The sequence below is a fragment of the Nannobrachium achirus genome, assembly GCF_963921795.1.
Source record: "Nannobrachium achirus genome assembly, chromosome: 8".
In the NCBI taxonomy this organism is placed as follows: domain Eukaryota; kingdom Metazoa; phylum Chordata; class Actinopteri; order Myctophiformes; family Myctophidae; genus Nannobrachium; species Nannobrachium achirus.
This window is the reverse complement of record NC_137817.1, coordinates 21990156-22002047: the sequence shown is the minus strand read 5'-3', so window position 1 is coordinate 22002047 and position 11892 is coordinate 21990156. Positions and strand designations below refer to the sequence as shown.

Below are 11892 nucleotides of genomic sequence, written 5' to 3'. Positions count from 1 at the left end.
AGTAAACACAACTTAATTTTTCAGATTGGGATACCAAATTGGTTTCCAGTCCAGTGAGAGAACCCCACAAGATAATTTATCTGGGTTAGGGATCAATTTGATAGTGTTCCAGTTCCAATTTTGTCTGCTCGTTTTGTCTGTAAGTGTGTGTGCGCTGCCAGTAGGCCACAGAAGTATCTTCACTTTAACTTCCTGAGATCCACATATTAGTTTAATATTGGCAGAATCTGTTTTGTTCTATGAATTGTTTCTGCTCTAAAAGTAATTTGAGACCTGTTTTGTTTGTCGATACCATGAGGGTGTAGAGACGGAGAGACGGATAAACAACTTGGACTTCTATCATGTTCAACATCATTCTAAACATTGGGATCTAAGGGCGTGAAGGGTTGTCTATTAGGCAGCAGAAAGTTATTGATAAGCAGTGCTGTCTTCAGACCACTTCTGCGGATGCTGTGTACTGCCTCTGACATCACTGGAATAGGCCTGCTCATTGGTACACTGATGAGGGCAGAGTAGAAGGAACCAATAGGAACTGGACAGAAGCAGGCCCTGATGACTCCTATATGGCCTCTCATGAAGTGGTGCCACACTCTGTCCCGCCGCCCCGCTCTGATAGCACGGCCCAACGTACCCTGAGCCTCAGGCACCCCGTACTGACACTCAAACTCTGGACAGGAATGAGAGAGGGGGGAAACAATTGCAGAAAAATTAAATATTTGAAGTTAGGTCTGCACCTAGCAATAATGTTCTTAGTTATTATTCTATCGAATACAATTAATAAAAAATACGAGAAGGCTATCTGATTTCCAATGATCTAAAAAACTTGAATTTGACAATACCAAAATTGTCTGAACTTTGTGTTTGCGTGAGTGTAACAGATTAAAGGTCTTGGATTTGAGTTCTTGAAATGACAAGTCTATCATTGCTCATAATGTCTCAAAGGATGTTAATTCATGGTTCATAACCTAACCTTAGGTAAAAGATTATTTCTGAATATTTGTGTATTCTTGTGCCATGGGTTCTCCCATTTCAAAATTTTTATTCTGTATTTTTCCATATTCGGACAGAGCATGAGCAATAATAGGACCAAAACTCTAAATACAATATTCTTCAGTCAGATTGCAAAGCAAGGTATCTCTGAGGCAAAACGTGAAAAAGTGTTTTGTTCTGAGCCCCTGGTGCCCGGCCCTCATCTTCAATCCATTGTTGTAAAAGACGGAGTATAAAAGTATATAATACAGTTCAAAGTTGGGTATGTTTTGTCCTCAACATTCTTTGGTGTGGAGGAAAACAAATGACAAAGGCAAACAAATTTTATTAGGCCAGAGAACTCAAATCTCAGAGTAACAGACCTGTAAAGTTCCATTTGGTTCCTAACTCTACTATTTTAACTGGCCACACCTGGGGCTGGGACATACCTGAATGACCCCTGGGGGGTCCCAGACCTCACTTTGAGAACCATTGGCCAACAGGATCAACAGTGCACACAATTAACTACTATAAGGCATAGGCCTATTAATGTTGGACATTTTTGCGCAAGAGTTGAATAGTGAATTATTATGGACAGGAGGTAGTAGTGTCGCAACCCATTATGCCTAATGGTGTTGGGCAAATTGCATCGAGTCCAAGCTGCTGAAGCTGAATGGAGTTTAATAACAATTTAATCTGACCATACCATGAGATGCATTATTTCTTACAGGATGATGGTATACCTGCTGGGCCTTGGGCCTGACCCACCTCCAACGGTGCCGATGGAAGATGGCATGGCAGGGGCGTCCACTTCCCTGAGCCAGGCCTAAACCTGACCGCATACCATAAAAGGAGTTGTGCTGCAGGGTCTTCAGCTGGGGACCACCATTCACCAATGTTTCGCCCCTTAGCCCACAACATCTCCTGGTGGCGGGGCAGTGTACAGGGACGTCTCCCTGACACTCCCTGCAGCACAACTTACTTAGATGTCCCCCCCCCCCCAAGACTTGTCTCGTTGCCTCAGCCAGAGCCAGTGGCTTGCCTTCTCTGCTTCCTCTGAGAGTTCCTTAGTGGCTTTGCTCAGTCTGGCTCCCCGTAGGCCCACATCTTTGAATAATCGTGATGTTGAGCTGCCAACAAAACCCCTGGCTCCCACCTCCACCGGGTATGTCCTCGCGGTCCAACCGCTTTCTCTGCACTCTGCCACCAGGTCCGCATAATTCGCCATCTTCCTCTCATAGGCAGCCTCCAGTCCCTCCTCCCATGGCACTGTCAATTCAACCAGCAGCACTGTCTTCACCGCTGCTGACCACAGTACCACGTCAGGTCTTAAGGTGTGGTACAGATTTCCTGTGGGAAACGGAGCTGTCTACCCAGGTCCACTTCCATCTTCCACTCCGCTCCTGTGTTAAAAGTTTGGAGGGTGGTGGTCCCCTACTGGAGTGTTCTGCGGGTTTCCCCTGCCTATGGAAGTGGATCCCCTGCTGGCTCCTTGATGGACTCTGGTTATTCGCCTCCAGACGACTTTTCTCCAGCACCCCTGCCAGCTTCCTGAGCACTTGGTCGTGTCGCCACGTGAGTCGACCCTGTGTCAGGGCTGTTTTACATCCTGACAGGACATGCTGGAGTGAGGCATTGATGGTCCCACAGAGGCCACAGGCTTGCTCTGTTCCAAACCACTGATGGCGATTCCGGGGGCTCGGGAGCGTGTCGTAGGTCGCTCTAATGAGAAAACTGAGTCGAGCTTGTGGCAGTTTCCAGAAATCTGCCCAGTCAATATGTTATTTTGGTTTTAAATAAAATATCCTATTAGATATTGCAACTGTACACTTTAAATTCCCACCTCAGGAATAAAAGCCTTTTCATTGTCTCCATTCTGACAGGAAACATCTGATTTGCCTAACATCAAAATTGCTGTACTATATGCCTGGTCTACGCTATTGGTAGCATACATACAAACATTTGAGCGTTTCTATGAATATAATAGCATCAATGGTATGTTAAACCGTGTTTGCTCATGCACTTTAAAGTATGTATTTCTGATGCATTGAGTGCAATGGAAACAAATCAAGCCTGTTGAGCCAAAATGCAATTATGTTCATTTTTTAATTCATGGTGCTGTGGCATTAACCACCCACAGGGGGCTTTTACTACTTGGCAGTGGGTGATGACGAGAGCCAGGGGTGCAATGGAAAAGGCCTCAGTTTTTGACCACCATGTTGCCATGCGGGTCACCGTTCAAGGTTTTTTGGTTTGAGTTTTCGATGTGCAGTATATGTTAAATAGATTGACACATCCAAAATGATGCAACAGCTCTGGACAATTAGTAAAATGTTGCAACTGTGCTTTTTTTCCACTAAACAATGTTATACTTCCATCATAACCTGTCGGTCAACAAGGGCTTCCTAAAGGCCAAATCGCACCAGTGCAACCACAACCAGTCGCAACTCCTTGCAATAAAACCATTTTAAGACCATGTCACCAATGCAAGCAACTCCTTGCAACTGCCATTGGGGTTACATGTAAATGGTTGCAAAGTAGAAGTAGTTGCATTGATGCAGTATGGATTTAAAAGACTGTCGGATCTGCCAGGGATGGGAGCTGGGTGGCTAATGTCTGGGACCACTAGGGGGTCCTCAGAGTTGCAACAGGGGGTCCTCCAAATCTTTGAGATAGAAAATTTCTTTCTCCTTTTTCATATTAACCACTTGAACCCTAGTGTCCAAATTCTGAGAACTTTAGCCAAAAATAGCAGATCTAGTAGTAATAGTAGATCGGCTATTTTCGGCAAAGTGCTTTGGTGTAGAGGGGGAAAAAGAGCAGACTAAGTTCAGAGTGAAAGGTCAAGTTTGTGGCGGTGACGGTTCAAGTGGTTAAATATTTTAAAACCCAAATTGACATGAATCCAAAATACACTGACGATTGTGCTGTTTAACAATATGAAACTATATATATATGGAATCTATGAAAAGGTTGTGGGGGTCCCTACTTCATCTGTCTCTCAACCAAGGGGTCCTTGGCCTGAAAACGTTGAATACCCCTGGTCTAGACCGTGAGTGGACCACCACTGTCTGGACTGGACCAGCTGAGGTCGATCTGCAGTGACAACGCTCCACCGCTGGGTGACGCTAGTTTGCTGATAGAAACTTTGAAGTGGGCACTGTTTGACGCCCCCCTCCCTCCTCCTCCTCCTCACTCCCCTTGCCGTGTTCACTCCCCTTGCCGCGTTCAGTCCGCCCCGTGCTCCGGTCTGCAATCAGGTATACTTGCCTCCTCTGCTAGTACGCCGCGCCTCTCCTTGTTCGTGGAGAGACCGAGACGCGAGGAGGCCGCCCTGTGTCAGCCGAGCCACCCACTCCCAGTCCCTATCCCTTGGTAACGGTCGCTCGCTAACCGTTAAAACAACAGGACCCTTTTCTGTCCAGTTTTCAGCGCTGCCGATCCGCTAGTTTCCCCCTGGTTTCAGTTGATCCCCCCCGGTCTGCCTCCCCCTATTCTGTTACCATGGCGGCGAGTGCGAAACGAAAGCAAGAGGAGAAGCACCTGAAGATGCTCAGAGAAATGACCAGTTTACCTCCCAATAGAAAGTGCTTTGACTGTGACCAGCGCGGCCCGACCTATGCCAACATGACAGTGGGCTCCTTCGTCTGTACCTCCTGCTCCGGCATCCTGTGAGTACTTACTGAAATGACCTTATAATAGCAGTTAGACATGGCGCACACACATACATTATCCATGCAACTACATTGTGTCAGGCTAATGTTAGCTGACTGGCGGTGGCTGTGTAGTTACAGCTGCAGTAACTAACGTTAGAGATGACTGGTGGTGGTCTCTAGACTTTGTCTTGTTGTGTTGGGTTGTGTCGTCGGTTTCTTCCTCTACCACAGATTAGACCTGTAAAATCTATACGATATGTTAGCCTGCTGCTAATGCTAGCCATGGGAACTTATCTGACACTTGCTAGTGAGACACTTGCTAGTGAGAGTCAGTCAGAGCCTCCGATGGTTGGCTAGATAAAGCCGGGGTATCTGACTGCCAGCCCAGTGGTGGAAAAAGTAAAAGTATCAATACTGCAATGTAGAAGTACTCTGTTACGAGTACAAGTTCGGAATTCAACATGTACTCGAGTAAAAGTATTGTAATGACTAAAAGTAGTGACTAAAGTTTTCAAATAAATGTGGTGGAGTAAAAGTACAATATTTGGATCCAAGATGTAGTTGGAAATACTCAAGTAAAGTACAAATACCTCAGTTATTGTACTTAAGTACAGTACTTAAGTAAATGTACTTAGTTACTTTCCACCACTGCTATAGCTACTAGTTGCTGGTGTATCTCATAGCAGGCACCACCACATTCTACTGTCATCATCATCACACACATCCAGCATATATCAATCATCTTGTCAAAATGATTCACCAATATTTGATCAATATAATAATAATATATAATTAATATCCTAATATTTATCAATGTGTCCACACATACTGCTGTTGATAGCTGCAGATAACAGCTTGATGCCCATGCTAAATCTACGGTTTAAATAAAAAATTGTATGAGTTTAAAAAATAAATCCATTTTGACTTACTGCAGTATTTATCTGATTTAAAACCTTGTTGTGCCGTTGTGTAACCAGGCATCTGCAGCTTTGGATTTGGGATTAGTGAAGCACTCTATTTCTCCAATATTGTGCTGAAATGCTTTACTCTATTCAGCAGCCATAATGTGTTTCTACTTTCTAGATATCTACTCTAAGTCCAGGGTAGGTGAGCATCCAGTGGTAATAGAATAGTAATACACACCTTCAGTCTCAATATATTTTGACTATTCCACTGCCTGCACAGTACACTAGGTCAGTGTTTCTCAACCACTGTGCCTGGGGACCTTTGGTGTGCCCCTGAGAAGGGTCAAGTGCGCCCCTTGAAACTGCTTGAAAGCCAGTATTGTATTTATCATTTTAAAAATGATTTAAATGAGTCGATCTACAAGCCGATCTACAAGCACACAACGCCTCGCACTGTAGATCTGCTGTTTTCACTACTGTTGTGCGACAGCCTTGTATGATGAAGCAGGGCTTTACTTTGCGAAGAAACGTACAAATTAGAAACTTGGAGATGGAGATACAAGATTTCTTCCCGACAGCGACTATATTTACACCCCCATATTATGTTGGTGTGCCCATGGATTCTTGGGACATGAAAAGTGTGCCCATACAGACAAAATGCACTAGGTTGACCTATATACAGTAGCAGCTAAATCATTGGGGCAACTGGACCTATATAAGACAAAATGCTAAATCTCATAGCTCTTAATCATATTCATCAGAAGGCATTGGAGCATTTGTGCATTATATTGTTCTTCCCTCTTTCAGACTGCATATAACACTTACTATACACCAAATAGTGCTAGAAAACATGCTTCAGAGGTGTAAATTCCATTTAGTGCAAATTGTTGAACTACATTTTATCTGCCTGCTTCTGCTGATTAACAGTTAGTGGACACATAGGACACACATCCAGTATCAGAGACGAACAGACAACGTGTTGTTTTTGCCAAGTGTGATTAATAATTTTAAAGATTCTTAAGAAGTCATATCCCTTTTTCTCCACTCTTTTCTCCTTCCATTTGTGGGTCTACAAACAACGTTGTTTGCTTAACATAATCCCATGAAACTGACTTCAATTACAGACAAAAGCAAGTCGACAGTAAGCTATTAGCAAGTAGGCTAACTCAATAAGTTAACCTAATTGCAATGTCCTTTTCCGTCACATCTGTATTCCATGAATTGCCATTTGGAGGTCATCCTGCCAATTTCTGGGAATAATAGTTTGTCTGGTAATGTGGAAAAAAGAGAAGTATGTGTCACACAAGTATCTGTCCAATGCCCTTGTAACTATATTAGAAGGTTGTGAAACAGTTGTCCGTTCTGATTTAGGCCATGCTTCATCCACACTGCTTTGGGGGTGTCCTGTCTTTATCCCATCAAATACAGCCTGAGCCTAGGGGCCTTGTCTTCTTCTTTTTTTTTCTTTTTTTTTATGTGTGCTAGAAGGTGTACAACAAAAAATTATGTCATTCACACTTTCCTTGTAATAGGCTCTGGCTTCCCTCCCCAGTTCCCCTGCAGGGATTTATTCTAATTATGTTGCCACACTTTGTAAATGTGAGTTAATTGAGATAATATGTGGGTTCCTGCAAATTTCACGCAAATTTTCTCCCAAGTTATTACCTTAATGGTTACACAGGGCAATATCAAGCAAACACTTCCTCAAACCATATATGACGGGAGCTTTTCTTTCTGTCGCATCATTTGTTTGAACTGCTCAGCCTCATTTGAACTTCTGCCTCAGGTAATTGGGAAATGACCTCCTTATAGAGTAATTTGAGTAATGTAAATCTTTCCTGGCCGAAGAGTAAACATTGGCTGTAAAAGGATTGATGTCTGCCTCATGTATGCAGGAAGCGCTGTGTGATTGTAAGGTCAGGAAGTGGCAGAGCTCCAGCGTGCTGCTACATCAGCAGCATGTGATGTTACATGTGCCACAGGAAGGGGAAGAGAGGTAGCTGACTGCTTCTCGCTGCATTCTTCTTGCACAGAGGCCTGAAGGATTTACACTATCTCACTGTACCTATTGTTTTGATTATTATTAGAATTTTCAAGAGAAAGAACGTTGTTTCTTTTTTTTTTTATATCTTGCTGGACAACATAAACACAGTCCACGTCATCCACACGTGTCCACATGGGTGGGACAATATTACAAGCTTGTAAGAAATGCATTGTAAGTTATCACACTTACTTCAGTACATCTCAGCGGAAAATGCCATTGATTAAACATGTAGCCTTACACTATTTACAAGTTGGTTATAGTGCTATCATAACACCCCAGGTGATGCAACTTGCTTTATTTCCATGATCTCAGTTACTTTATTATCTCATTTATGGCTCTCTTGTTAGCCAAGCATAAACCACAATTATTTGTTCTGTCGGACCAGTTTAGTTTTGTTTGCCTACTCCCTGAGTAGTAATATTCCTTACTTGTGTAGGGAGTTAATGGGTGGGGGGGCTTATACCTTCCCGTGCACCAAGCCCCCTTCTAGTTGTGTTGTAGTGGGTGGAGTTGGAATGTACTATGTAAACACATTCCAGATGAAGGTGGAGGCTTCCCCAGGAGGTGCATTTACCACAATGTCTTCTGCTGGAATGTTTCTTCCAGTCAGGAAGACTCAAGGAACTGAAGGAAGTGTCCCATACTCAGCCGATCTGTCCTCAAATTAGCAGGGCTTACATGGTGCAAGTGGAACGATGTTAATGTTGAATAAATGATTGCAATGATCAATCATTTGTTGACAGATTAGAATTTTGGAGAGTCACTTAACCATTTCTGCCTTTTGATTTCTCAAAGATGACCCTAAAGCTGGTTGCACACTGCACTGCGGTCTTTCGTTGCGTTTTGGAAATCCGAAATCCGGAGGCCAGGGAAAGAGAGAGGGAGCAAGGGACTCAGTGGCGACATCTGCGAAATTCGAAATGAATCAACCCTGGTCCGAAAATAAATACAAAACGGGCAGCAGTGTGCAAACGTGATTGACATAACGCGAGGTTGATTTTTTTATTCACACGCTCCGAAATTCACTCCGATATTCGGCCCGAAAAACACAGCAGTGTGCAAAGACCTTTAGTCTGGTTTTGTTGTATGCAAAGCAGCAGGGGTTGTGCAGTGCATACTGTAGTTATCTGAGCAGCCTCTCTGAGATACAATGTTGTCCTAAAAATGTCATATCGGTATCAAACCGATATCAAAATAATATTTCTGTTTTAGCCAACATTTGAAGCTGAAAAAGCTGTTTGTGATGATGAAGGCTGCTGATTCTATCAGTGTTTTCTGCCTGAAAATGCTTTCAAAAGATTGAAACTAATACATTGTTTACATTATTTGAACTAATATGGCCAAATATATCAGGTTATGAATAGAGGTGCACCGATCCGTTTTTTTCTGTTCCGATCCGATCCGATATATTAATTTGGCTATTTCCCGATAACCGATACGATACCCGATATTTACAGTAGGCTACATAGCAAAAAAAGCTTCACCTTTAAGCCATTTATTAATTGTAGGATAGCTTCAGTTCAAATAACAGAGTGCATTCAGTGCAACTGAGTGCAAAATGCAATGGCAACTCTTTTTATATATAAATTCTTCAAATAAACCAGTCTAATTATGGATATAATATTGATGCCAGCTGATCATTCACTTTAAGTAATATACTACTGTATGTTTCCATAATGTTGTGCCATTGCTGCTATGTCTGTGTCACTGTTAGAGCTGCATGATTATAGCAAAACCTTTATTTTTAAATTATGTGTAGGCTACATTTCAGATGATTTATTTCAAATATTATTGTTAATAATATTATTATTGAATGAATATTGTTTTAACAAGCAAAATCGTATCTTAATGCAAAAGGATTGTCTTAAAAGCTCAAATAAATAAGGTTGCATTTCCAAGGTGAGACATTTACCCCTAGTCTGACTCTCTAGTCTGGTCCTTTCAAATATTTAAGGGCAAAATTATTACCTCATGCCCCTGCTCCGGTTGTTATGGCTTGTAAAACCCATGGGTAAAACCTCTGTATAGGGACTTAATACATTTCTGTTGCTTAATGTACTTTGTGAAACTATCGGAGGAGACTATAACGACTTTTAACGAGCTTCACCTGGACATGCATTAATTAATCCAGCGTGTGGAGACTCACGACGACATCAAGCAAAGTGAACTGACTTTCAACAACAGAGAAACGGGAGGTGATTCTCCTTTGAAACTGGCTAAAATAAAGAGACATTCATAGGATGGCTTTTTCTGTATAGCTTGCAGTTGCAACAGCAGCAATGCTGTTGCATTCTATCTATGAAAGTGAAAGTAAAACTCCTTCTGACCGTCTGGACGCAGGAAAGCCTGGTGACACGCGATGCTTTTTTTCTTTCTCCTTCATCTTTTTTTGAGACGACAATGACACAGGATTATGGAATATATCCTTGTATGTAAAGGTAATCAGCACCATCTGTATTCGGTAGGCTGCTAATGTTTACTGAGTGTCAGGCATAGAGTTATAATAAGTAGGACCAGAGCATCTTGCTGTGCAGGCTGCAGCAGGGAGTGCAGAGAATGTAAAGAGAGGCAGGGGCTGACATTTCTAAAAAGGCATTTTGGTGGACAATTCTCTTGAATGGAGTTATGGTATGGAAAGGGGACATTTGCATTTCTTTTACCATAGTAAAAAAAATGCATTCATGGTCTGAAGAGGGCAATTTTTACAGACGGATAAAAGGGCAGGGGCTCAAGCCCCCTTTGATGTCTGTGTGCAGTCTGTGCACGTGCCTGCTGTGCAGCCTGCAGCGAAGCCGTGTCTCGTTAAGACAAGGGTGGAGGAGCGACAAAAAAAGAAGTTTGATCCATAAGAAGATTTTGGGATGTTTATTTAATAATTAAATGCTAAAAACATTTGGTCATGGCCTCATGGGCTTACAATTGCGTGATTATGTTGTATATTTATTATTCTTATTATTATTTATATCGGGGCTTGGATCGGCGACGTTGTGTCGATATCCGATATAATTAATTAACATTAATTACCTTCATATCGGCGGCCGATACCGATCCAATATCGGTATCGGTGCACCTCTAGTTATGAATGCACTGTTTATTAGAAGTCTGCATCTGCTCCCAGAATCACAGTTGCTGTGTAACAGGTGTAATGGAAACGCTACTGGAAACTTGTATTGCAATTATCATATCAGTATCGCTCTCGGTCGGTCAAACCATCAGCATGCATTGTTGTTTGGAATCGGAACAGCGTATTTCCCCAAATTCTGTCGGTCGGGCTCTCCAGTCTTCACTTTGTCCAGTAGATCCCAATGTGAAGGGTGACAAGCTGAAGCCCCTTTTCCACTGCAAGGTGGAACCAGAACTTTTAGGAACCTGAACCTATTTTTTTGGTTCTGGTTTTGTTTCCATTGCGAACGGCCCAGTTCCAGTCCAGACGAGGTTTCTGGAACCTTTTTTAGGTCCTGCTCTTGAGGTAGAACTAAACGTTAGTTCTGGGAACCTATGGGAGGGGGCCAGGAGCGCTGCTGCTCTTTTTTGGGACCTTCCCGGTTAGTTCTGGTTATATGGAAATGTAAGCAGAACTTGGTCCCGGAATTTCACAGGTTCTTGAAAGTTCTTAGTTCTGGAAAGTTCTAGTTCTGGGTCGGCCCTACAGTGGAAATGGGGCTTCATGACTTCGTGACTGTGGCTCAGGTTTGAGGACTGGCACTCTCACAAACAGGTGTACTAACTACATACTGTACATGCACAGATGTCTTTATAAACTACATACACTGAAGGTGTCACAAATGTCTCCCTCTGACCTTTTAAACGGAGAAGATCTTCATATTGAGAGACCTGGAGGGCTCTGGAACTCCCCCACATTATCTGACCTAGTTTTGTCCTCATGAGACTGGGAACTGATCATTTGTTTGCCCCAGGGTAGAAGGGAAAACATGTACTTATGTACTCTGCGGGCACGTGCACACACACACACACACACACACACACACACACACACACACACACACACACACACACACACACTGTTCTGTTACTTATTTATTTGAGTAGTACATAAAGAGAGAGGGGAAGAACCTAAATAGTAAACTCTACAAGCAAACAAACAACGCTCTGTTAAGTAATCTTTTGTCCCACCCATCTCAAATGACTGTTTTTGCAATATGCTGTAGCATGGTAAGATCTTAGTCATTTTACGGTAGGTGAATTTCCTGAGCAGCTGAGTCAGACTCATTTTGAAGCGAGGAACTGGACACTGTGGCACATTGAGCAAAGTTGCTGTTGCAACATTATGTAGAGTAAATGTCACATAAGTCACATA

The 11892-nt window shown here is 42.7% G+C and overlaps 1 protein-coding gene across 6 annotated transcripts in view; it reads left to right on the top strand.

Moving 5' to 3' along the window:
* The first annotated feature begins 4276 nt into the window (after positions 1-4276).
* The window catches only part of agfg1a (ArfGAP with FG repeats 1a), a 34572-nt gene continuing 26956 nt past the window's right edge, over positions 4277-11892 (top strand). For all 6 annotated transcript variants that reach the window (XM_080732410.1, XM_080732409.1, XM_080732408.1 and 3 more), the window contains exon 1: positions 4277-4640. In XM_080732410.1, the coding sequence (XP_080588536.1) occupies positions 4474-4640 (167 nt within the window). In that variant the 5' untranslated portion in view covers positions 4277-4473. The remainder of the gene's footprint in view (positions 4641-11892) is intronic.